The 27,798-nt window shown below is 44.1% G+C and overlaps 1 protein-coding gene across 1 annotated transcript; it reads right to left on the reverse strand.

Moving 5' to 3' along the window:
- Positions 1-150: 150 nt before the first annotated feature.
- LOC138597432 (rho guanine nucleotide exchange factor 26-like) lies at positions 151-27,798 on the reverse strand. The gene is made up of 15 exons (XM_069669031.1): positions 27,625-27,798; positions 25,579-27,197; positions 24,580-24,631; positions 24,308-24,450; positions 22,210-22,266; positions 21,494-21,654; positions 18,659-18,811; positions 18,413-18,542; positions 17,798-17,872; positions 17,539-17,628; positions 16,508-16,662; positions 10,299-10,508; positions 2,377-2,447; positions 2,082-2,186; positions 151-1,765 (listed from the first exon to the last, which is right to left on the reverse strand). Exons 2-15 carry the CDS (start codon positions 27,121-27,123, stop codon positions 1,623-1,625), a joined length of 3,090 nt encoding a protein of 1,029 aa, XP_069525132.1. The 5' UTR covers positions 27,124-27,197; positions 27,625-27,798; the 3' UTR covers positions 151-1,622.

Here is a 27,798-nt window from a genome sequence, read left to right on the forward strand (position 1 = left end):
CCTTACTAGGATGACATTCCAAAAATTCATACTCGAAGGAATAAAGGGGATCACTTTCTTTGGTGCATGTAGCAGTGGTCCTCTGCAGGGAAAAGGGATGTCACATTGATCAATAGGAACACACGACAGGCCCAAAGCAATTGCGCTTTTATTTATGATGGCAGATTAAAATATATCAGGTCGACTATAAGAAAGTTTCTGCAATATAAATCTGTAATTTGAAAAACATACATGTTACAATTCAGGCTGTTTTACATATTTACATGTTCACAGGTGATTTACAATAGTTACAAGATACAGGAAGTGATTGACATTAAGGTCAGTTCATGCTCCTCGCTAATTTTCCCTGAGTGCGAATGCAAAGCGTCGTCAGGTGTTATTCCCGCCGGCTAACCGTCATACTCCGCTTCACGTAGCTCAGCAGCTGTGGGGTTTTGACACTTGGGTAAGGGCCAGATGATGGTGTCATACAGCCACGCTCAGACCAAGCCATTTATATTCCTTAGGCTGGGCATGGCTAAAAAAAGATGACTCACGCGGGGACAATCGGGCCGCGCTCGCTCGTCTCTTCCGGTCTCACCATCGGCGCGCAAATTAGTTTCAGCTCGCCTCTGTCGCATCGCGGATAATATAAATCCTGAGGGGGATATTTAGAAATACAATCCTGGCTGGCATGGAGAGAGTGTGATATTTCAAGCTGTCCAAATCATTGAGTGGATGGAGAGAAAAATGGCAGAAATGTAGAGTTTGATTCATGGTGTTGACATTAAGTGGTGACAAACAGCCAGGTGGAGAACAGATCCTTGGCCCTGCTGCCCATGGATGACACCTTATCTAATACCTCCCAGCAGACTGTAACTCATTATACCACCCAATTAATTATTCTACTAACACAAAGTGCCGTTGCAAAACTCCCATTGTGTTTTCTTGTGAATATCAGTTTAAAAGTTCCCCTCGCTAACAGATGCTACTGAAACACTGATACACGTTTCCACACTAATCCCACACACTGTACAAAAGAAGCTGCCAAACCCACGCTACCGCCTTATTATCACTTTCACATCTAACATCTTCATAGTTACAGGCAAAGCTAATAGTCACATGGCCCGAGCCGTATTACCCGTCACATCAGGCCGCTGTCATTTTCAACTCTTACAGCCGTCGTGTAGTCACACTTATTACATTGCACGTCACTTTCACTCAGATAATATGTTTGAAAATTTACACATCTCACACCGACTTTTGTTATACAGCCGGGTTCTGAAAGCAGCGACTCTGGCTGTGGGTGTGAAGTTTTTTAAACCAACCGGGGGATTAATGAATGTGACAGATCCCACCGCCGAGCCCGCCCGCCCACACGGGGAGCGATCAGTAATTAAGGAAGTCTCTGTTCTTCCACTGTGTTTGTTCTGAACAGTGTTTGCTTTGAAACTCAGACAGCGGAGTCATCTCTTTCCCCCCGCTGTAACGTGTCCTGCGTCCAAAAAAGCCAGGCCCCGCTCGGTCCCCGCCAGCAGGTCGCTCATGCCGTTATTGAACTCATTGTTCTGCCTCCGCTGCTTAAAAGGTCACTCGTGGTGCGGGAGATTCTGAGAAGAGCCCTCTGTGGTTCGACAGCCACTTCACACATTAGTCTCCAGCCCCTGCAGGCGGTCCATCCTCTGCATGTTGCGCTCGATGGTGGCCTGGCACGTGATGGCTTCTGCACACTCGGCGAGAAACCACCCCCTCTCTCCGTCGCGCAGGCGCTCACCTTCAAACCAGCCTGAGAGGAGAATCATATCGATACATGAAAACTCTAACTATTTTAGTCTTTTGATGCTCAACGCTGTCTGTTCTTTAACATGAAAGCCAGTTGCTATGGTCACCAAAAGGGAAGCGACCTTTGGCCTGTGCGTGTGTTTGTCTGGGTTTAAAACCACATCTTCAAACAGGATATAAAGCTCCATTATGTGAACATCAAAGAGAACATAATACATAAAAAGGGAATGATGAAAGGATGCAGTTACACAGGAAGGTGAAAAATGAGGGGAGGCTGGAGGAGAAAACGAGTGCGAGAGAGGCATTTAGAGCCGACGTACCGTCTTCTACAGTCTGCGAGACCAGCACCACATCGGCCACCTGCAGGGACAACTCATCGGGCTGCTTGGCCGTGTACGTTCTGATCACCTCCACCTGCATGGCATCTGAAACAACACAAACACACCAGTCAAATTAAATAACTTCAGACATGTAAGACTTTTTTTATCTGAATTGTTTTCACATCAATCTGAGAAAAAGCAGTTCCTTTAAATGACCACAAGGTGGTGCAGTAAGCTTAAGAAAGATGGAGGAGTGTGTGTGTGTGTGTGTGTGTGTGTGTGTGTGGGAACTTACTGGTTCTGTCCTGACTCTTGTCCTTGTTTACGTTCTGGCCCAGAGCGCTGATCCATCGAGCACGCTCATTCCTGCAAGCACACACAGCAGAACATGAGCACTTTTGGCACCAACAGTGGCGGAGCTGTGCGTGGTTAAAGGGGTTTCATTTTCAGAAATGTCAGCGCTGTCACATCTGCTTTTGAGGACGTACCAAGCTACAAAGGACAGTCAGGCTAACCTAAACAAAGCAACAAGCACACAAGCTAACAGGCTAAAGAGGAAAATGGATCACTTTGCCCTCCCTCCCTCCTCTTTGCCCCCCGTCATCAAGAGAACAGAGGTGTGTTTTCATTTGTGAGGAGAACGAGCACAAAGGCTGATTCTCAGGAGGGCACAGACCTGGTTTTCCTTTCTCTCTTATGTGTCGCGCAGGTCAGATTCCAAGAAACCCTATCTCTCATTTCACCTGCTCTCATCTGCTACTGCAGGAGGGGGGCGAGGATTTAGAAAGAGTAACAGATAAAGGGGGTTCAGGAAATGAAGCAGAGGGGGTATTTGAGGCCCCACTGTGTGAGTCAGCATCATGCAGATGGGTACAGCATGCACAGACAATCCGGCTGAGAGCAGCACTTGTGTGTGGACAATCTTTAAATTGGCTTGAAATGGACCTCAAATGGGCAAGTCCCATGAGTCAGGCCTCATTACTGTGTTCCCATTGTGCACATGCTGTTTTGATCCCTTTCAGGACACATAAGCTGTAAAGCGGGCGGTCACGTCATCCCTCCACAGCTAATTGGACCGTGTGAACTCGCCATAAACTTTTATAAGGATTGCTTAAAATAAAAACTCAGACGTGATTAAAGTTCACCCATAAGGCAATATTATATCTGCTGAAATGTGACCTTTGGAGTCGAATGATGACTGAGCTCTCCCTGCGGCTCAGGACGTACAGTAAGTCCTCCTCCAGTCCGCGTATCAAAAGCCCCTTCCACACATACACTGGCACTGCACTCCTGAAAATTTCCCGACTTTGTCCGGGTTGGCAGCACTTGTGAATGCAAACGTCACTACTTCATGACTGCTTATTATATGTACGAGTGTAACGTGAACATAAATGAGTCGGCCGAAGAAGCTGGCAGCAGGATAAAAGAAGAAGAAGACAGCGGGATAATGTCGGACAGCGGTGAAAAGAAATTAAAGGAGCAATTTGCCCCTGGAAAAAAAGCCACTGTCAGTCAAAGCTGGTGTTCCCTATAATTAATAGAAGCAATAATATTTGAAATTGGCGCCATAGCTGTGGAGAAAGTCGTACAAACAGCTTGCGGTTTCGCCTGTTCTACATTCCTACAACACCCAGTGTGCATTGCACCCCTCCCTTTGAAAGGAAATACTACGTTTCACTGCAGGCAATGGCTTAGAGCGGTACAGAATCTGAAATACGACGAGAATATACCGGTGGATTGTCTAAAAAAAATGCGTTTTACGTAGTCTTGCGGAGGTTTTCCAGGGCCCATTGGGGAAGCAGATAGCGTCCTCCAAAGGCACACAGCAAAATCAGATTTTTTTTCTACCATAAAGGCATTAGCATCCCATAATAGCATGATAGGACTGAGGTTGAAAATCTGCGACTGGCCCTTTAACAGCAGGATAGAAGAAGAACACAGCAGGATAACGTTGGACAGCAGTGAAAAGAAGTTACAGCCACTTTCAAATTCAAAGTCCTAAATTGTTCTTTAGTCCTTTAAATTTAATTTACACGTCCATCAAATAGCAGTGAATATATACACTTATTCTGCATTTTACCTTTTTCGGGGCATTTTGTGTTCTTCAGTTTATCAGATATTGTGATGCATCATTATGTGATTGTCTTGCAATATTTAAATTATCGCAGAATCGCTGTATTGTGATGTTATCGTTTTCATGGGCCACGTATCATGTCGCGTATTGTATCGTGAGTTACCCTGTGATTTCCACCCCTACTTCACGCAGCAGTAAACTGTAAGGAGTGCATGTATGAACAGGTGCTACATCATCCTTGAGTAGGCCCCCAACCACCAGTGAGACGAGATTTTTTGTGGTACAAATACTTTCACTTCAGGTTGCAAAAATGCCAAAATGCCAAAATGCGGAACTCCAGGCTTCAAACTCCATTTCTTACAGTCCTCAAGATCACATATTTAAAGTATTGCTTAAATCACATTCAAGTCCTTTAATAAAAAGCACATATTAATTCTGTACTTTGGCCTGGTCCCTTCTCTGCGCTGCATGTGTAAGCTCCTCTAACGTCCGAGCTGCCCTGTGGGAAAGGCAGCTGTTAGTCGCCGCTTCTGACAGCTGGACACACATGCCGACAGTCAGATACATGTGCACATATACAGCACACCATCATGACAGGTCGCCTTCTCAGGCAGAAACAGCTGAAATACATTCATCTAAACTATGAGCGTACGTGCATTTGCTAAACCGCAAACAGGCAACCCTGCGTGTTTGAGAAGCACTTAATGGTTATCTGAGGAATGCGAGGCGCATACCGACAGGGGTTCAGGTAAAATAGAAACAGCCGTCAGAATGCGAGAGGGTGTGTACGTGTGTGTTTACATGCATGCATATGTACAAATAGCAGGTGCTTGCCCTCTTCACCCTTTACATAACTGCAGGTCTGTGCAGGATCATGCGAGTGAAGCTCCCCGCCTTTAACCATTCATCCCCCGATGTGAAAGAGAATCATAGATCTGTTGTCGGAGTTTCTGGTTTCACATTTGAAAAGGAGGATTGGCCTCGCTGCTGCACTGCGAACCCTCTCTCACACAAGCAGATAAAGAGCGATGACAGCCTCTTTCTAACCTTGCTTCCTCCGCCAGCTCGGAATCATCGCCAGACCGCTGTTTTTATGCTGAATTTCTACCTCTCCTCCTGACCATTTCTGCTGACTCCTATCAGCTTGTTTACTCCCGACCAAGTTCTTCTTTTGTTTCCACCTAACCACAGGTCAGAGAGGTTCTGGGGTATAATACACGATACCTCAACCAGCGAGGGAAACTCCCAGGAAGAGGGAACCGATCCCATCAGCAAGTTATCGTATAAACGAAAGCAGGCGTAGTAAAAAATCAAAAACACTAACATAAACCAAAGCAGACAGAGGGAAAAAGCATCATAAAAAGCATCGCCAAAGTGTGCATCAGGAGTGCAGACTCCCTCCTCCAGTTGTTATGTAACCGGTGCTGCTTTGTGTTATAGCTGCATATCTGCCTAACAGAACTGTTTTGCTGCTGAACTCTGTAGCTCCTCTGTTCCGCTAATAGAGAAGAGCTATTCACCGGCTCTGGACAGGACACGACATCAGGGTCATGGGGAAGACGCACTGGCATGCACACTCTAAACAAAAAAGGGACACAGTGAAGAGGAAGAGGATACAGACAGAAGAGAAGCAAAGGATGCCAGAGAGACACACAGACGTCCTTGTGCCGTCTCTGATTCCAGCTGTCTGGCTGAATTCCTGATGCGTTATGTCACCGCTGTTGTTATATCAGTCTACTGTATGCACCTTGTGAGACCTCACACGGCGATAGGAAAGACGTCGGCTTAAAGGGCTCAGCAGGTAGAGAAGAATTGGAAGTGAAAGCAGAAACGCCCACACTCACCGACCTAAGAAAAGGCCCATTTGTGCAGTTTCGTTTCAACAAAAATAAAACATGAAAAACACACAGACCCGCCTTCGCTCAGAATGTGTGGAATTTCACATTGGAGCCCGACTTGAGCTGCACTTAAATTCAGAGCCAAAGTGAACAATATAGGCAGGCATATGCAAGACACTTAGATGTCTTTTTAGATGCGTTTTTTCCATGCATGTATCTGCTCTCAATCATGCAAAAATGCTTCCTGTTTATGCTCCAAATCACTTTGTAAAAATTGGAATACGTCTGGGTACCTTCATATAAAGTTTATAAACTGAAGCTGTACAATAAATGAATTTAAAAGTGTTGTTTGTGGAACTGAATCGCATAAATCACCTGGTTTCACGAGGCCTGACACAGTGTTATGATCTGCGCGTCAGCGGATAGTTCATGATGTAGAACTGACGGTGCCCTGGGAGGACTCCGCTGAGGAAGCGTCTAACTGTTGAGCTTCCCCGAGACCTTTGCCATGCTCCATTTTGAAACTCAGAAACATACATTCATATATCCATACATACATTCTGTTGCCATGGCAACACGTTGTTCGCCATGAACAGGAAGTTGTTTTTTTCCAGGGCTTAAAATACATGTACAGCCATGCAACTGGGTAGATATGTCCCCGATACGATACGATACGATACGTGGCCCATGATAACAATAATATCACGATACAACGATTCTGCGATAATAGATACATTGCAAGACAATCATATAATGATACATCACAAGTGGTGCGGTGTACCTTAGCGGTACTTAAAGCTCCTGTGAGGAACTTTTGGTTTGTGTTGATTTTAGCGCCCCCTGTGGACAAAGCCGTACCTCTCATCTCTTTGCTGATTTTGTCCTGTTCATGCTTACGTGGTGGTTTTTAACAAAGAATCTCCTCCTGCTTTCTTTAACAGCCATATGTATCACTCACTGTAAATGTTTGCCCTGGAAAATGTAAACAAAGGCAGCGAGCAGTTAATCACTTCGTCTGACACCTACCCCCCACCAGCAGCTTCAGGCATTAAAAATAACTATATAAAAATAATCAATCTTGTCGCTGCTGTTCTGTTTGCTTTTGTAGCTCATATAGAGTAATCAGAATTAATTTCACCCTGTTTCATAACCAGTGAAAAAGTCCTCACAGGAGCTTTAATTGAAACAAGACGCGTGATTAGTATTTTTCAAATTTTATAACATCTTTTTCACAAATAATCATAACAATTTTAATAAGTTAAAGAGATAATAAAATAATCACTTGTTGCTGCTCTCAATCTAAATAGAAAGTCTAAATACTCTCTGACGCGCCTGCTATTCATCAAACTCTGACAGAAGACCAAAATAGTCTGGCTAATGTTACAGCACTTCCATGTGTCATGTTGGGTTAGATCACTAAATTGGGATGAAACGGCCGGAGGAAGAGGAAGTTATTCTCCGGTCATCAAAAACAAAGAGCAGACACAGGCTGCTGTCGGAGAGATGAGACACGGGACCGCGAGGAAAAGTCGGGGGGAGAGAATTAACAGGCGAGGGGGAGGGTCAGTCGTGGGAAACAGCCCACTTAACAATGGCCCGATGCTAGGTTACAGCTTATACAATGGAAAGCTGCCAGGGTGTCCTCTCCACGGCTCATTCAGGGCTACAGTGAGTGCATCGCTGCGACCTACGCACACAATATTACAGCTAAGCCATGGGCCCCAAACCCCACAAAAAAAGAGGGAGTCTGGGGGCTTTCCACAACGACACACACGGGACAGAGGGGGCAGTTAGACGAGTAGACCCCCTCATGTATGGTAGTGTATAAAGCTCTGCAGGCAGCACAGAAAAGTCATGTCACTGTGATTACCTCCTACACAGAGCCATAGCAGTCACACTTAACAGTATTACTGCAGCTGCTTTGTTGAGTCTTTCACTTAGTGACAGCATGGGGGCTAATATCCACACTGCTATTCAGCCACAAAACCAGCTTAAATTTCTGTAGTGATAAGTGGAAAAATTGTGACGAGTGTGGATTGACAAGAGTAGCAGACCCCTACAAGGATCACAGGTTCAGGTTTACCGCAGTTAATTTCTGAATCATACCAATTTATAAAAATTATGACTTTTTTTTTCATCTTTGATTTATTTTCTTGTGATAAGAAAGTTTTACACATTTAGGCCTCTAAATTATTTGAATGTAACAATGTGGCAAGATGCATAGAGAAACTAAGCAAAGTGTGTGATTTGTTTCTATGCACCGGTCCCACCTGTGGATATGTAAGTACACCTTTAAATAATGTTATTTGTCTACCAGTACCATTTTTTCCTGCCAGATTCCTATTACAAAACTAGCTTAAAGTATTTATTTCATTGTTTATTTATCTCTTTTTTTGTGAACTGCTGTTAGAAGTTAATTTCCCCTGTGGGGGATCAATAAAGCTTACCTTAGCTTATCTGTATTCGCCCACATGAGTACCCCACTGATACCAAAATATACCTATTATTGGTAGCTGGAATTTGGCTAGCTTTGATTGACACTCTCTGCAAGATCTTTGCATTTGCAGTATATAGTATTATTATGGAAAAAATCACAAGCAGCGCCCAGTTAGTGACTCGTCTTCCATCACCCAGCAGTGGTTGGTCTGCCAGAGAGGGTAGGCGGAGCTAAGCGGCTGCTTTTCCGGTCTCTGCAAGAGTTGCGAGTAAACAGTAATCTACTATGGCTGAACAAACAAAGAAAAGATGACTACAGATACAACTTCAAAAATAAGCGACAATCCAAAGAAAAAGAAACAAATTGGACGATCAGATGAAGACAAACAGTCTAAAAAGGAGCGAGGAAAATCAAGAGCAGACGGTGGACGTCACACATGCGACACTGGGAAGTGTGCTCCTGCAATTTCTGTTTATTGGCAAAGGTGGCGCCAAAGAGAATGAAACTGAGATCTTCAAGATTATAACTTTAACTGGCAAACTCGCCGATACCCCATACCACATTTTAGGCAGCGACGGAGGCTGATACCGAGTCTGGTATCGGTTTTGTAATGACTCTTTTCTTGGTTTGAGATTAACTTTTGTTTAATTATCATTGACTGAATCTATTGGAGTACCTTGTTATGTAGTAAAATGTTAACTAACTGTACACCTGTAGTCACAACACACTCTGTACTTGTGGACGTTTTGGCTGATGCAGAAAACAGAACCATTTTAAGGACGTGTTTTGTACAGTGAGACTGAAAACCACACCTTACATAATGAGAATACAGAGTGAGGCTCTCTGAGTGCACAGGAATGAGGAGGAACAGGCCCTGTGCATATGAAAGCACTCCTTAACAAAGCCTTGAACCACAGCAAATAATTACAGTGAAATCTGAGCGAACGTGCATGCGCGCTTGTACATAATGTGTGTGCGTGTGTTCGCATGAACCGCGATTTCAAACTCAAATGTTCTTGAACAAATATACCCTGTGTGAAACCCAGTATATGATAGATCCCCGTTGTTTGCACGGGTTATATAATCTATCTAAACAACCTCGCTTTGCACTCTGTTTGCTGTACAAAGAGTGATGGACAGGGGGAGGAAAAGGGGGGTTTGTTTGATATTTACCAACACAGCTAAAGGCACGAGTTACAAGGAACTTTATACCAGCTGACTCTATTTCTAGGTCAGATGTGTGAGTAACCACTCAAGCCGCACATGCAATAAATTTCAGCTACAACCAGGAGACTTTAAACAAAGGCAGACTTCCCCAGAATAGATGGTTTGGTTGGAAGACGCTCAGTCAACAAAACAATTATCCGGTCCAGCCGGTCTGTGTTACAGTAAGACTGCAGCAGAAAGTAAGGCTGGAAACAGACTAATGAACCTCATTTACTCTGTCAAACAAACAAAAAGCAGTAAGGCTCAGGCAGCGTCTTGGGAATAGACGTAACAAAATATCCCTGTGAGCTATCATTGTCCAAAAAGAGACTATGAAATAAGAGCTAAGTGGAGAGATAATGACTTTAAAAAGTTCAGAAGCACATCAGAGCAGAAGAAGAAAAGATAAGAGAGCAGGGATCGGGTTCTAGGAGATTTACAGGACTTGAATTATATGTATTTAAAGCTGAGTATTCCGCTATAAAGGAAAGCTGGAAACCAATATATCAAACCTTATCAGTATCCTGACCTACTTCTACGTATCAAAACATGAGGGGGTAATGATATGCATCATATGATTCACCTGTTGCTTCACAGCAGTAAACCTGTAACTGAAATGCAAGTGAAACAAAAACAGTAAGAGGGACAAAGGTTACACTCACAGCAACTCCGTCCCCAGGATCATGGGCACCTTTTCACTCGAGTGGTTGCTACGGAAACACAGGCGGAAAAGGTGGTTGGCGCCGGCTTGCCGCGAGCTCAGCATGCTGGCGGTGCTTCTGACGGGCGACAGGTTGAGATCCTCGGGCTGGCAGGAGCCCACCCAGATCTGGTCCCTCAGAGCGTAGTCGATCACGGTGTAACTCTCGTCACTAACAGAAAGAGAGAGAGAGACAATAATTTAATGTCACTTGCTGACCATATTGGCACGGCAGCCATTTTTCTTTGACATCACGCTCAGAATGGGAAGCTAAAATACAGTAGTACTGTTGTATAGATGTAGTACAAAATGTACAGTATATAAATAGTTATCTAATTTCAGCCCTTCCTTATTAATCAACAAATAAAAACACAATAGATATCAAAAATCACACTCATTGGGCCATATTTCAAGTTCAAAGAACACATTTAACCCATAGGCTAAGCTACAGACAGCAAAAACAGCTAATGTTAGCATTCAACTAATTCCTAGCTAAAGTGACCGTTGACTTCTAACATAGCTGTATCCCAACATTGCCACTAGCTAGCTATCCACTAGCTAGCCACTATCCGTTAGCTATGAAATTAAGTCTTTCCTATCGTCTTGTGTAACACTGTCAAATTTAGCTAGGAAGCAGTTGAATGCTAAAATTAGCTGTTTTCTAACACTAGCTAATGAGTTTGTCGTTTCAACTTAAAATATGGACCTTTATAAATGATAACAATTATAATTAATTATAAAAAAATGTCAGTATGTCCATGTTTGTACAGTACAGTACAACTAGCAAACCTCTTACACAGCAGTACAACATTAGCAATTGAGCTATCCCAGAGGAAAATGGCTGCCTCATGAATTTGGTGAATTGTAGGCCTACTGTTATCAAAAAGTCTGCACTCTTCTGCCAATAAATGTGTTTTCAGCTGCTTATCTTCCCTAACAAGCATCAAGACAAACATAAGTTTTATTTAACAGACACTATTCCTTATTTTGAACTGCGCTTTTCTGTCTCCAAAAAGTTACCTAGGAAGAGCCCCAACCCACAGCTGGTGGAAAGGCATTCCTGTTTCTACCCCAATACGGCCACCATACAACAGTCACTACTGGAGCTTTAACAAAAATATACTACCATATGTTATTGCTTTGTTTTTCCAGTATTATATTACATGAAACTGTTAAATATGTATTAATTAGAGATTTAAGTCTTTGAAGAATGAATGGCATTACCAATTTTTATTGGCTGGTTCGTTTAAAGCACATGTATCTAATTATTAAAAAAAATCTAACTTGTTCTATAATCAGAAATCAGTAAAACATGTCATTTAAAATAATATATGCTGATTACTGTGTACCCACTACACCATCTATGCACTCCCGCTCACACATCAAATGTAAGCTCATTGTTTTCAGTAAAGATCTAGTTTCATGGTGCCTCACTTTTTCCACCCCTGAGAGGCCGAGGGCTGCGTAGCTAATAAAATTCACCTGGATTAATAAATCAGCTGTCACATTATGTCTCAGATTATGTGCCAGTCAAAAGTCCACATACACTTACACTAAATCAGCTGCCCTGTGGTTTCTTAAGTTCATGCATACCTATCCCCATGCGTACCTTTACCTGAGCATGACCCTGAGTCTAGCAGTACACAGAGTGAGTAAGAAACATCTGGAGCTGATTATGTAACATGGTACCCCTAATGCAGTACTGAACCTGCAGAAAAACATTTGTGTGTGTGTGTGTTTTCGTAGTGCCTTGGAGAACAGGAGCTTAAGTCCAGCCAACATGTGTTTTATCAACCCAGGACTGAAACAGCAGCCAAGCTAAGAAGCTACTTGACAGGAACCAGCTTCCCAAAAGCCAGCATGTCAATTAGTGTCCAATTTCAACACACAAATGTGCAGGGACAAAGGTAACTGCACAACAAACAGCAGTGACAGTGTATCCGCCTCACTCTTTACTCTTTACTCAGGGGACATGACTTGTTGGAGAATCCTCGGTCACGGTTGGGAGGCTCTCAACAAGGTTCAACTGCTACCCATTGGCCCCTATTGTCCACCAATCTGTTAGGTTAAAGCCTGTTGCCAACAACCACTTAGACCACATGGAAGTGGAGACACAGAGTACAGGGAGACAATCCGATAAGGGTGTGGGCAGGAAACAGAGTAATAACTAGATCCCACCAGAGCTGCTTAAGCCAACAGCAACCACAAGCTGCTCTCCGTTCCATGCTAACCAGACTGACCAGAAACATAACAGAAAAGGTCAACATTTTCAAAAACACTTGCATACTTTCTTGTCAATTCATGAAACAATTCATACCACTCTCATTTGGTCTGTTATGAAATGTACCGGAGCCAGGAGACAGCTAGCTTAGCCTCGCAGAGAGACAGAGGGGCAGCTAGCCTGGCTCTCGTGTCTTATTGTAAAACCAAAAATAATATTTTAACACATCAGTTAAGTGCAGATTAAGCAAACAAGTTATAATATGTTTGTCAGTGATTTAGAAGTTATGGTAGGCGGACTTTGAGCCAAGCTAGCTGCTTCCCCCTTATCTCCATTCTGTCAAAGTTTAGCTAATCTCGCTTGCTATAGCTATAGCCACAGCTTATATTATATACTGAAAGTTCTGTAACTCTCAGTTAAAAAGTGAAAAATTAGTAGTTGTGTTCTTTTTACTCTACTAACTTAAGCCTATAGATGAAGGCTATCACGGTATGAAAGCTAAAAGCTAACAGCTAACGAGTTCTTGAAGGTTCATCTGTCTGACGACCGTGTGGCACTATGGGACAGTATCCTTTCATTTTTCACCTTTACATTACATTAATCATATATATATAATAATATATGTATACATATATTACCCTTGTAGTAAAATTTTAGGCCTTCATGAAAATCAAATCCCTGACGATCGTCAGCAAAATATAAAAAAAATAAACCCCTTTTAGAGGTAAAATAAGAATCCTTTCATGAGCTGTTTTTTAGGGTCTTCAGCATTTTGACTCCTGACGGCCCTGCAGGTAAAATGCTTGTAATTCCATTGACATGACACCCACAGTGGGATGGGTGGGGAATCTGCATGACTGTGGTGTGAGTTTTCTCATGTGTGCAGGTGGGTGGTTAAGGTATTGGATTACTGCGGAACAGAAGAATGAAGGTGGGTAATTGTTGCAATATCCTATGTTGAAATGTGGTGGAAAGGTGTAAAGAATTTAAGGAAATCAGATCTACAGTTTGGCCTCCTCACAAGCTTCTTACAAAGAAACACAAACATAAGCTGGCTGGAATGAAAATCACTCTGCCGTTAGAGATAACACAGACATCTTCCACACGTCATCATAGCTGTGCCAGCTTCCATCTTCCAGTGAACAACCAGTTCTTCAACACACAAGCTAAATCCCCTGAAAGATCTCCAGATAAGAGTCCAAGTAAGAGCGTGTAGACACAGTCACACGGTAGGAGCATACTGTTCTCGAGCAAAGTAGGAGTGTTGAGACTATGGTGTATTCAAACAAACACAAGCACAGAGAAAACACTTGAACAGAAAGTGTGGGACTTGCGCTCACACACACACGACAATGGAAAAGAAAAAGGGAAAGGACAGAAGGAGAGAGAAAACAGAGAGAAATGGAAACCTCAACAATACCCGTTGTTTAGATGATGCCCAGCATCACAAAGGAAAAGGCGGGACGTGAAGATGAGAGAGGGGCCAGCTGGTTTGGACTCAGCGTTATGTAAGTGTTCCTGCGAGCCAGAGAGCAGCAGATCAACACTTTCCGGACTGCGTGACAAACGCCCGCTCTGACATGGGGATGATTTCAAAGAGTCAAACTAATGTGATTCAAGCTCAAAGCTATAAAGCAGATATATTAACTTTAGAGTCTATTGATACTCTTATTGCAACTCTAATCTTCCTTTATTAAGAGGTAAAAACAATACTCAACAAGCACTAAAACCTGCCTGGATCTTTGAATGTCAGACTTTGATTATCATCTTGGTAAATAACTCGAACAGGGCTGAATTAACAGTTACTCTAATAGCTGATTAATCTCAAAATCAATTTCTCTAATTATATATTGACTTTTTTGTATAGAAGAAGAAGAAGAAGACTAAGCAGCAGAAGAAGAAGACATCATACTTTATTAATCCCTGAGGGGAAATTCAATTTTTTCACTCTGTTTTTTCCACAACACACAGGCACAAACTGAACCCTCTGGACATGTATTAATGGAGAGATGTCAGAATGAGGGGGCTGCACGTGGACATGTGCCCCGAGCAGTTGGGGGATACGGTGCCTTGCTCAAGGACAACTCGACAGTGCCCAGGAAAGGTGCTGGCAGCTGGAGAGCAATTCCACACTTGGTCTGTACCAGGACTTGAACCTGCCACCCTCCGGTTCCTAAGCCAAGTCCCCGACAGACTGAGCTACCGTGTACCTCATATAGACGTTCTTATATAACAGAACATTTCCAGGGTCGAAGAAGAAGTCTTCTAATGGCTTGTTCTGTCCAACCAAAGACGATATATGTGATTTACAGACAGACGTAAAAAGAGATTAATTTTTCAAACTCAAATGTTTACTTTAAAGAGTTAAAAGCTGAACCAATACAAATTTGTAAGAGATGTAATATTCTACAAACGGCTGTTACACTAAATTTATTTCCAGTGAAATGCTGTTGAACCCAAACAGCAGACATCATGCTTACATTTAAGGACCCATAACACCAATAAACACACATGGGCTAACAGAATTATGGGCTCTCTTCCTGCTAAATATTAAGAAATATAGGCTTTAAAACATGCTAAGGTCACAGGTATGTTTTCTCTCTACTGTGTAAGATCTGTGGCTTTGACCTTTCCCCCCTTCTCTCTTGTAAGGTATTCCTAGAAATGTAAGCTGATGATAAATGAGACAAGAAGCCGAGAGGATCCGTGCAGATCGCGGCATTTAGCACGCTTGTAAGCTACCCCCCCTAACCCACACAAACACACACGCTCTTAGTCATAATGGCCAGGGACGGAGCTATTAAAGCATTATGTCTAGAAGGGTTTGTGACCTAACAGTGCCTGGCTGGCCCTCATGTACCCCTGGTGTGTTTTTGTTTTCATTACTACAGATGGAGTGCAGTAGAGTAGCGTGCCACAGCAGGGCTCCAAGCGCTCCCCGCAGAACGAACCAATATTATAACAGCTTCTCCCGTTCAAACGCACACACACACGCACAAATACACACACGCTGATTCCGGAGCACTCCCTTTCCCAAAATCCCTCATCCAAACACAGGCCTGACACCACACACTGCTGGAGTCTGCCGTCCCGGATCAGATTCCCAGAAAAATATTATAAGGAATGTTTCTTTCCTTTTTTTGAAATGATTCTGAGGAATTCTTCAGTCTGCGAGCGGCGGTGAAATCAGTTCCAGACACAGAGGGAGAAGAACAGGAAGGGATTTTTTCGTTTTTTGGCGAAAACAGACACTATTGTACGGGCACACCGATACTACACACGCAAATGAAAACCACATCGCTTCGAGGAAGTCCTCTTTATGGCTTACTTCATGGCATTGCCTAAAACTAGAGGAAACAGAGGAGGGGAAAGCGGGGACACAGGAAAGGCTGAGAATAAGCAGATCTGCGAGCTCCAGATGATTCACGGCAGCAGGACATGTTGAAACCGCCACAACATTCAGAAAAACAAGCTGAGGGTGATAGTGCCAAGTCGCAGCAGGTTCAGGTAACTGCACCTGTTTGGCTGAGTAAACACACCCATTAAGCAGGCCATGGAATATCAGTGTAGTGGCACTTTAAGCTTTTTAAAAAAAACTTTAACCAAACCCTGCTGAGAATTACATCATCTTTTGAAGCAGTTGTTTTTATTGTCTTCCCTGAGTGTCATTTGTTTTGCTTTCAGTTCAGTTTGGACCACATTAATCGCTCTTCATCCGAACAGGCTCAAATCCAAGGACAAGTTAAAACAAGTATTTAAGAAAACAATATCACACGCCCTGCACTCAGGGTCTCGGCTCCATGCATTCATACTCTCACACCAACGGTACTTTCACCCTCGACATGTCAGAACAGGTGAGTTATGAGCAAAGCCTGCACGCGGAGGCCACACTAACCCCAGCTACTGTCGCCACGTTTACATAATTTCTCTGCTAACTTGGACAGACTCACCTCTTCTTCCTCGTGACGATGAGGACGTCATTGAAGAGGAAGAAATACACCTGCTGCCGTGACTTCCGCTTGAGGAAGATGCCGTTGTCCTCCACGAACGCGGTCAGCTCCCCTCTCTTCACCATCCACCTGGAGGACGAGACCAGCGGGAAAGGCTGCAGGAAAAAAAAAAATTATGTGTATTAACATCTCTGCAATGTTGGTGCTGTCAGGAGATGCTTGAACACAATTTGTGTGTGCATGTGAGAACAGCTGGCTATGCAGACTGAGAATATGTTCGCGAGACATCTGTGAATCCCAAATGTGCCAAGAGCTATTTCCCACTCTACTTAGACACACTCGAGCCTGCCAAGAATCGTGTGGATTATGTGTGTAGATAATCACCCAGTGGATGACGTTATGTGTAGGCCTACTCTTTGTATTAATCTGTCTGCATGTGTACATGTCCCATGCTGTATAGATTTCATTAATGCACATTTAAATAGTTATTATAGTTCTTTTTTTGAAAATGCACTTATTTTCTTTTTATGCTCAGATATGGTAAGCTAGTAGCCAGTTAGCTTAGCTTAAAACAGGAAACAGGGGCACAAAGTCCACAGTAACAAAACTCATGCAGCAGTACAAGTTTTTTTAGAATATTTTTTGACAATTTGACTCCCGGTTAAGAAATAATCTTAAACATCTTCACAATAAAAGCATAGCCATTTTTAAAAGCACTGTAAACGTGCTAGCTAGCAGCCTTCTTCAAGGCTTTGCTAGCACATTGCTGCTTATCTCATCACACGACGTCACCTGTTGTTTACATGTGCTGGTAGGCGGACTTTGCTAACTAACAATTGGTTTCCCCTGTTTCAAGTCGTTACATTAAGCTAAGCTAACAGGCTGGCGGCTTTAGCTTCATATTTTAAAAGACAAGTGAGTTTAGCATTGATTTTCTCAGCTAAGCTTTTGTTGCCCACAATTATGGTGTTTCAAAAGAAACGCTGTCCAAGATGCTACACAATTTGTTAAATGTCATGGCTTGTCCATACCTTGATCTTGAACTCCAGCTGAGAGTTGATGGTGTACATCATCTCTGTTCTCTCCATGGTGCGAGCTCCTTCATTACACTTTCTCACCACCTGCGCCGTCACACACAAACCCACACAGCTTCTGTTAATGATAATGTACACATTCCTTCTGCTTGTATCAATTTATTACTGCATGTTACAGCCTACTCTATTTTGTCCAAAGTGCAGGGTTTGAAGGTGAACTTCAACATTACTGGTCGACTCCTCATTAGTCACGCACCTTGCTGACTGCTTGCAAAGCCTTCTTACACTCTTCATACTGTGCCGAGTCTTTGGGAGTCTTTTGACAGATTGTCTGCAACACAAGGAATCAGGGCACAGATCAGTTAGACACATTAAAAATGTACAAAACCTCATTCAACACATTCATGCAGAAAAGCTATTATTTGCATCCATACACAGTGCAGTCTATCAAAAGCCTAATAAAATATTGATGCTTAAGAAAGCTGTGGGAAGTAAAGCATTGAAACCAAACTTTCTCAGGATCCAAAAGCCTCTGAGTGTTCTTGCATAAACCCCAGAGTCCCCTGGGAGACGCTGAAGGAAGACGAGAATGAGGGGAAGCAAGTAGAGCAAGGGAGAGGAAGAGAAGGAGGCGCAGTAGGGATATAATAATGCGGTGCCAAAGGAAGCATGAAACTTAAGAAGAAAAAAAACAAACCAAGGAAGAAAGAGGAGAAGGTAAATCCGTTTAGAGAATGATGTAAGTTCACACAAACATCTTTGAGGTTAGAAAACATCTCAAGGAGTATAAGTCAGGGCAGAGTGCATAAACAAAGTGTTGCGTAAGAGTCAAAGTCTTGTAATTCCAAAGCTCATGCTTCTGTGCACTCACATCCATGAGCAGGGGCAGGCGAGTGATCCTCTGCATGGGCAGGATGAGGAAGGAGATCATGGGGAGGTTCCTGCAGTCTGGGTGGCCCTCTATCCTGGTCAGCACCTCCTTGAAAGCAGGATTCTTCGACCTAGTAAGAGAAGAAAGAGGGAGTTAAAAAAGAGAAGAGAATTTCCTTGGCGCCGATGTTGGATGAAATCCATGAGATAAGAACTTGTGTTTGTGCGTGTTTGCCCAGTCACTCACACCAGCCTCTGCAGGGTTCTCTGCTGGTAGACCTCATTGGAGCAGTATGTCACGAAGGGATCAAAGTTGGATTGGGCGTGCTTGCAAACAATGTCGCTGATGTCATCGATCACTATGTTCTGCTGGTGTCTTTCCTCCAGCTCCTTGAAGAACCTGACCACAGGAATGAATAAGGGTTAGTGTGTCAAGGATTCATACCGTACATGTCGAAAGCTTGAGTCAGACGCGTGAAATCATGAGTCGCCACGCTCTGGGGAAAAATATAGGATACAACGACAGATACAAAGTCAGGAAGGAAGGACGAACCGCCAACACCTTTCGTCTAAACCCAGCTGGAAGATCACAAAAGAGGAACTCCCCGCCTCTTAAAATAGACATAGCCTACCATTAACCATAACACAGAGGCTTTTCCTCTTCCTGAGCACCAGCAGATGGCCGGTTTAACGGCACGCCACATGGCCAGCTACAAGAGAAGAAGTGTTTTAACATGCAGGATCCAAGGTGACAAACAGGAAGCTGTCGCACAGAGGCAGGACGCCGACCTTGACCGCTTGGACTTAGTTGGGCTCATCTGCAAAAGCACCTCTAGCCCTATTCCTACTCCACAAACACACCATGACTATCTATGGGATGCAATGCCTCTTGTGACCATGTAGCCTTGTGTCCATGCCTGACCCTGCACTCCCTGAACTCTGCCCTTTCTAATAAGGGCTTGAGCACACAGGATGACAGAAAAAACACACATCTTGCCCCCTCCACTGGCCTGTGTCCTTAAGGTGCATTCAGGGCTTCCACAGGTCAAGGCTGCACAAGTTCAGGCTGCGCTCCCTCCTGAGGCGAAACTCACTGACCCCGATGACAGCATGTTGTCATGAGGGAAGAGGTCAAAGGAGGGGAGTTAAATCAGGATAACGGAAATAAAGGCAATGCTCATGTTCCGGCTCCTAACATAGATTCATGAATGAAAATCAAAGCGTTCTGAATGCAAGTACAACAGTCTTCTGTTAGTTTCCCTAACATTTTGCAATGACAGGTCATATCCCGGGGCTGCAAGTGAAATACGACAAGTCACAGACCTGCATTTTAAATACTTAACATCTTTCCCCTCACACACAGACTGCACAAGAGCCTGCAGATGAAAAGATATTCCTGCAATTGTTTTTTCGAGAGGTTAAAGTCAAAGCCTGACTGTCTCTCCCAGCTAAGACATCTTGTTTAACCTGTGCTTCAGGCACATTTTTATCTTAAGAGCTGCTGTCCCTTCGTCTCTCTGCCCCCTCCCTGAAGCTATACAGGTCTACTTATTTACTTGCGGAGGATAACGTGTTGCATTAGTGTGTGTGGCCTGTGTATAGGAATGGGAGAGGGGAGTGAGATGGGCTGCAGCATGTCTGAACACTCTAAGGAACTGGTGAGGAATTTACAGATACCAACATTCATGCAAAATGGGGATAAGGTGTAAATGTTTTAATACTGGCCACATGTTAATCTTTGTGCTGCGTAAAGTGAGGCGTAATATTTGTAGAAGCCGTTTTTCCTTTGTGTTAATAGGTCAGTTACAGGTATATAGATGGTATACTGTATGCAATGGTGAAATCGAGCAGGGGGGCTGCAATCCTGACATGGAATCCCGGAGCAAATGTCAGGAACAGTTGCACAAGGGAAGCAGTGGAAGCTCTGCATGCACGCACACATCTTCACTAGAGCAGCCATTATAAAATAAAACTCACCATATGGTCTTATAAAGGCTTTTCACACTTACATGTTTTAGCTCTCTAAATGAATGTACAGAAAGGCCAACCTCAGTTCACACTTAGGTTTATTGACCCAGAGCTCCAAGCAGGCCCCTGGCTGAGGGGTCACAATTTAAATTTGGAGCCCGGGGAAGACGTGGTTAAAGCTTGTTTCAAAGCCGGGGTTCAGTAAAGTTGGGACAAATGGAGGGGGAGTGTGAAAACACTGTAAAACATGCGTTAATTGTGCAGTATTTGGTCCCAGAAAGACACGAGGCCGCTGCCTTGGTGGGAGTTTTTTGGTGGCTGTTATCATAAAGAATACTGACAGAAGAAGATTCACAGAAACATTTACATCATAGCTGCACTTGAGGCCATCATAATGGTAATCTCACATGTGAAGCTAACAAAGAACACATGGCTTCAGTAATATGTCAATCATTTTTCGAGCCCGGTGCAACGAAGTGCAGTAATTGCTGAGGCTGCACCATTTTCATCCGTCTCAACTTTCATGGCCTCCCGTGCATAAGTGTTTCCATCAGTTTATGGGATCCTAGGAAAGTCATGGTTACCTAGCCATGAATGTCATTAAACGTATGCACATGTATGCACTGTAAATCATGATGGACGGGTACACTCAGAGGGGTCATAGCAGCACAGTTTAGCTAACGCATTGTTCTTTCACTTACCTAGAAAAACAGGCAAAACAACCAGAGAGGAATGTTGATTTTGCAGCTACAATGAAGCTTAATTGTTCTTTTGTTTGATCTAATTCACCACTCTCTTCTTCCCAGACTTAAAGCCTCACTACCCACAATCCTTTACACACTGAAAACAACTCTGAAAGGACGACCCACTATACAATAAACAGTGTTTACAGACAGAGAGCTTTCAACCAACTGTTAAGTGCCGTTAAATAAGAAAATTATCCAGCTCATTAGTCTAAACCACAGACAAAAACATAGCTGGGGAGTATTTATGAGCAGCCTAAAAATAGCGACCAGCATGTAAAGACCGACAGCTGTTGTGTTACCATGACAACCAACCCTGGAAGAACACAAAACAATAGACACATGATAATAGTTCAAATCATCACACGTACTTCTTGCTGGCCTCACAGACGTCGGTGATGTTGGAGAAGAGGTGGTGGTGTTCGGTCTTGGTCATGGCCTCGCTGAGCTCCGCGGAGTTCTTGAACATGCGGATCAGGATCTCCAGACTGTGGAGGTAGGAGTGCTCGGACGAGATCACCTCGAAAATGGCCTGATGGTGCGGAATGGGAGGAAGACAAGGGAGATAGTTAGAAAGGGTTTTTTTTATGTCTTTTTAATTTATGTGTTTCATCAGTTTGTGTCTTTGCGTGCTTCGGTTACCAAACCCAGGTCCTGAATCACTCTCCGCGCTATGACACACGCTCTGTCATGAACGTGCCTGACATACCTGTACACCACAATCATGCTTGGTATGCTATTAAACAATACCAACACTTTCATTAGTGTGTCAATCAATGTTCTATTCTTTTCAATGTTCTAATCAAAGTTTCTACTCGTCAGTTTTGTCATTCTTAATATGACACCATTTCAGGTCAACATGTGTTGGAACACCTCTCCTTCCCCTCCCTTTAATGATGCTTCCCCTTTAAGGACACAATAGTCCATTATGCACCTTTCCTGTTGTGCTCCTCTAATGGCTTTTTTATAGGTCTAGACCATTAATGGAAAGCCGTACTCCCCCTGTGTTTGGTAAATCTTAGCTTAGAGTGCATGTAGCCAAAAGTAGTAGTATTCTTACTATAAAATCAGGTTGTAAAATCCCTACCTCTTGTCTCTTGCGTTCCTCCTGACTCATCCGGTCTGACAGACCACTTTTCTTAACCTGGAGAGGAAAGAAAATGTGAGAACAAAAAAATGTTAGAAATGTTTCTAAAGGCGTGAAAATGTTTCATGTACAAAGTCGCTCTTGTTTTCGGTCGGGGGCTCTTTGCATTTTGAACTATTTTCCTCACACACAAATGAAGGAGCACTTTGCATACCACAGCGAATAGAGAGCTAATGGAGGCAGTTGTGGTAGAAAATGGGAAAATAAAGAGGCACAGGGAGAGCGTAGATAGAGAACTCTCTAAGAAACACTTTTAAGGTAAAACGCCATTTGCCCGAATAAAGCTGTTAAAGTGTACGTGGGTGTTGGTGAGATTCGCTCCACTTGAATAAGATTGAAACCAGGCATTCTTTTGGCATGGACTGGGTGTGGAGTGCTATTGAATTAATCTGCCTGCGGCTTCGTCAAACTGGAGGCAGGGTTGAATAAAAAACTTCCCTTCGTGTCATGTTTCACCAAATTTAACCGATCCGACCCGGGGCAACTTCACATCACACGTCACCAGATCGCACACGCCGGGAGAAATCCTGAAACGTCGTCTTTCCTTACTTCCACGAGCTTCTCATCCTGTTTTGGTATAAAGGCACAAGGAAGTGATACTGCTCCTGCAGGAGGCTTCCTTCTCTCTAGTATCTGCCCTGCAGCCTTCAGCAAACACTGAGAACAAACAAAGCTGCAGCAGATTAAACATCTCTCGCTCTTCTTTAAGTTCCCCTCACATATAAATCTCTGTTCCTCTTGGTGTTACTTTCCCCTTGTTCCAAACCTTCAGCACTACATATCAGCAAAATCAGCTATCAATATAGAGTGCATTACAACATGCGCCCTACCGTGCCAAGTAAACTTTACCCTGTTTGCAGTTTCGCTGGGCGTAACTGAAACTGAATCAATTAGCTCACTTGCCAACTATAGTTAATTTTTGAAGCTTTAATCCTTGTTTTCTTGTTTAAAGCACAGCAAAAAAACAACACTTTCAACCACTTATGCGACATGAGAGGATTCTGTCCAGGCAAGCTCCACCTGCTGAAAGCACAAGCGCTGATTCCTGGTAATGTTTAGATTCTGGGGTGTAACCTTCAATCAGAACCCAAATGTCAAGAGGTGCCACGGGGACAATAAGTCAAGGGAGGAGTCGAGTGGGAAGAGACTTGTCGCAAAGGCAAAGACTCACGTGAGGACAACTCGTAGATCCGGTTCTTGGCTTCACTTGAACAAAACATCCTCAATTTCCAATCACACAGACGTCATGCCAGATTTTCCTTTGCGATTTGAAAGCTCAGGAATAATCCCTCAGTGTTACATCATGTTCTGTCTGGGCATTCAGACTAACAGATCCACAGCTGTACAGCAGCTGCGATGAGAGAGAGTTAACTAAGCAGAGGGTTCTGGTACGCTCAATTCAATTCAGTGTTTTGCTCAATGTTTTCCACTTTGGATCCAATTTCCCATTTATTAGAGTCTGTGTGCTTATCGTTGTCTACCCGCAACCCATCCTAATTGCATCCATGAAAACCCTCGGCCTGTTTTTGCTCCCACACTTTCCCTCCTCAGCGAGTAAACAAACAGACGGGGAAGCCTAAGTAGAAAACTAAATTAGCTCAATCTCTTCCCTTGTATTCGTCTTTCCTTCCTTTTCAGTCCCTAAACTATATTATGCAATGCAGAGCCACCGCACTTCTCTGTAGGGGCAACATTTTAAGCATATTTGCACTCTGACGAGTACATAGAGTTTGCCAACACACTGGCATCGAGCCCAGCAGTGCTTCCAAGACTTCCTGTGGGTCTGGCTGACTGTCTGCCTCCCTGCCCACCCGACTCCTAGAAGAAATGCTTCTGTACTCCCTGATAAACAGAGCGAGGGGCAGAGGGGGGCAGAAACAGTGGGAGGATGGGTATGGACTGTGGCCAAACTGGATATGACAGCATTCTTCACAGCACTAGCATTCCAAGACTCCGCAGCTGCAGCGCTGCGTGTAAAATGTTTGTTTGAGGACTCAATGGTGGGAAAGGGTGAGAAAGATGTAAGAAGATGTCTGACCACGGTGAGCTGGCTCCAGGAGGTGCGGATAGGTCTGTACTGCACCACGATGCCGTTATCAGGTTTGGGCTCTCTGGAATCAGCATCTTCATCTGAGTCATTATGTAAGGCCTTCTCCTGGTAGTTCTGGTACAGCTCCTCCTCTGAAACGCAACGTTTCTTTGTCAATATATGAAAAGGTGGATGTTGTTTGTTTAAGAGAGACAGAAAGGCACAAAGAAGATAACGAAAGGGAAAGGGTGCTGAAAACAAACCAGATGGGTGTTTCTCACCTTCGCTGTCAAACGTCCGCTGAGATGTCAAAACTTTCTTCTTATCTGGAGTCTGAAAGAGAAACCCACACGAAAATATTAACTTGGAAAAACTCTGTGGGACCAAGCAAGCACACAACTTTTAATGAATCCATTTTATGTCCCTCTGCCACCTGTCCATGACCTGTCTGCGCCCTTTCTGGTGACCCCTTTCGTTGACCCCCGTCTAATTACAGAGCCACTGTGTGTATAAGTTTGTACGTGTGCGCATGGTGTCACATTACGTCATGTCTCCCAACAACCACATTAATTGTTTCCTTGTAAGGCCTTGTCAGAGATTGTGCTGCTGCTCCTGCTGCTGTTGCTGCTGCTAAGTTTGTTCCACAATAATGAGCTTGTGTTGCAGTTTTACACTTTGGACTTTGCCCGACCCCAAAACTCAGAGACCCAAGTCAAAGCAATCTTTGCGCACAATCACATAAAAGCCCATCAGATGGATTATGATTAACTGAGTCAAGAAATCTCAATATGCTGCAGCAAAGAAACAAAGTGCAGTGCCATGCTCAAGATGAAGCTTTAATTATTTTCTTTTGGCTTTACTTCTCTAAAACGTGTAGTCTCGAGCAAATCTGGTGTGTTAATACTTAGTCTACATAAGGAACAGAAAGTCAGACCAAACAATAGAGTTGTTCCAATACTGATACCAGTATCGTTATCAACCTTTGATATGATATCAGGCCTTCGCGAGTATGCCAATAAATACACCAATACAATATCATAACTAATTAGCCTCAACACAATCAACTAGCTTCAGGTAAATTATCATGTGATAATAACAAACAGTGTGGCAGAGTGTAATGTTGTTAAGTATCAGAGGGGTACTCAGTATAGGCTGATCCTGAAGTCTAGGGATCGCAATTGGTATCAGAAGAGCATTAGTATTTGTTTCTTCAGTACATGCCAACACTTTATCCATTGAACCCAGTACTATCGGTTTTTTGGACTAACTTGTTTACCCACCTTGTTCTTCCCAGTGCTGGTAGGTGTTACTGTCCCAGGGTTAGCCGTCTTTGAAATCCCCGGGCTGGTAGCTTTTGGTGTCCAAGGAGTAGCAAGTTTGGGGGTCCCAGGGCTTACAAGTTTTGGTGTCCCAGGCCTGGAAAGTTTGGGTGTCCCAGGACTGGCAGGTTTGGGTGTCCCCGGGCTTGACGGCTTGGCTGTTCCAGGGCTAGGGAGGCTTGAAGTTTCAGGGCTTGCTGGGCTGACTGGTGAAGCTGGATTAACCCCATCAAGCCCTTTGAGGAAAGGCTCTGATAACCGATGAGCCTTTGGATCTACCGATGGAACCTCTAAGTCTACTCCACTCACAACAGCCCTCCTGTAGGACGTACTCCTCAAGCCTCTTCTCAGTGTCCCCGGGCTGTCACTGTCCCCATCCATCCCCTCGCCATGGCCCCCTCCTGTAGAAAAGTAGGTTCCTGTTTCCACCATGCTGCGGGCTTTCAACGCTCGTTTGGAATGATCCAAGCCCAGAAGCCCTGCCAAACCTTGGCCTTGCGTCCCAGAGGGAGGCGCCTTGTTCTGGCGACTGTCAGATGCTAAACTCTTGGGAATTAGCTGTTGCGTGCCCATCTTCTGTGCGGCAAGGCTGTGGGTGCTGAGTACAATGGAAGGAGGGGGAGAGATGGATGGGGAAAGTGAAGGAGAGGGTGAGGTAGAGGAGAGGGAAGAAGTGGAAGAGGCATGCCTGGGGTCCTGTGAGGAGGCAGGTGTGCATGGGGACTGTCTGAGAACTGCCTGTCCTCGGTCTGCTGGAGACGGGGAGCGTGGGGTTGGGGGGTCTGACGCAGTTAGAGAACACAGGGAGGGGATGCTGGAAGTGGAGCTGTGGGAGGGGGTTGGGGTTCGCCGAGCTGGAGGAGAAGGGCTGGATGCGGATGAAAGGGAGGACAGTTCTTGGTGGTTGTAGTGGTTGTTGTGAAGAGTTTGTGGTGACAAGACCGGAGAGGAACGGTTGAGGGGAATACCATCGGGTGAACTTGTCCCGAATGCTATCTGGTCTTTCTGTGAGCTCAGGCTGAACGGACTGGACATGCGTTTCTGGGGGTCCTGGGAACGCTTTTCAGGCCAAACTGTCGATCCATTACTGCTTTTCCCCTTGTCATGGTCTCCATTACTGACTCTATTATCCAGTGAAGCAGATCTAGTATCCCCGGAACGGAATTTTGACAGTGAGAACAGTCCGTTGGAGAAATGCCCAATGCTGATGCTTCGAACAACTCGGGATTTCTTTGAGGGTTTGTGCAGAACATGCTTCAAAACCGCAGTGTCCTTGCTCCAACACGGAGGCGCCACCACTAGTCTCTCAGCAGGTTGGCTCAAGGTGAAAGAAGATTTGTTATCCTCCACAGGGAAGTCTTTCGTCGTGACCCCATTAATGTGGTAACTGAGGGGCCGCGGTTTAGGTTTGCTTAAGTCCTGGGGTTTTTTACAATTGTCTGTGCGGCGTCTCCACAACGGGGTAATGCTCTCATTGGATAGATCCACATCATTGCCGATATCCATGTTCCCAAAGTGAATGTGTCCTCTTCAGTGTCAGTGTCCAGACCCACAGGTCACAGTGCAAACTGATCTCACCCCTGAGGGTAAACACAAGACAGGAATACCTATCAGTATCAAAGAGGTCAGTGCAGTGTCCAAATTCCCATAGTTTACTCATTAACAGGGATTCAGAGCAGATACTAGCTGCTACACTTGTGAAACACATGTTGAATTACACAAAACAGAAGCCAAGCCAGTGAAAATAGATGACGATGCTTTTGTGTATGTTCAGTGAGGTGAAATGCCCCTAATACAGGCACAAAACTGAAGAGATATTGTTAGCTGTGAGCAAGAACTGTAAAAAGGGACACTGTGATTGACGGACCAAGTTGTATCTCCTGCTGTCTATCACTTACAATCACAATTTGTTTCTTTCTGGTTGTGTGTATCCGGACTAACTTCGCTACATAAACAGGCTCAGCTGTAGAGAAAAATAGTGCCAGTGAGTTGCTGTCCTAAACTTACCTCTAATCAGTCGATCTGCAGCAGAATGCGCTCATTGTACCTGCGGTACCTTTGGTGGAACAAACTTTCTTCAGTCGATTAACAAAAGTTAGTGGGTTTAATCCAGCATGGTGTCGAAACCAAATAAAGTTAACGAAAGTCGGAACCACAGAGTAACTTGTTGTGGAGTTGGTG

The sequence above is a fragment of the Semicossyphus pulcher genome, unplaced genomic scaffold (assembly GCF_022749685.1).
Source record: "Semicossyphus pulcher isolate SPU_LCO1_2020_fin unplaced genomic scaffold, fSemPul1.0.p SCAF_19, whole genome shotgun sequence".
Lineage (NCBI taxonomy): Eukaryota > Metazoa > Chordata > Actinopteri > Labriformes > Labridae > Semicossyphus > Semicossyphus pulcher.

Coding starts and splice junctions, on each gene's coding strand:
- LOC138597432 (XM_069669031.1), bottom strand. CDS start 27,123: ATGGATATCGGCAATGATGTGGATCTATCCAATGAGAGCATTACCCCG. Junction 18,812..21,493: donor GTCTGTGAGGCCAGCAAGAA/GTACGTGTGATG, acceptor TCCTGTGGTCAG/GTTCTTCAAGGAGCTGGAGG. Junction 16,663..17,538: donor AGCTGGAGTTCAAGATCAAG/GTATGGACAAGC, acceptor TTTTTCCTGCAG/CCTTTCCCGCTGGTCTCGTC.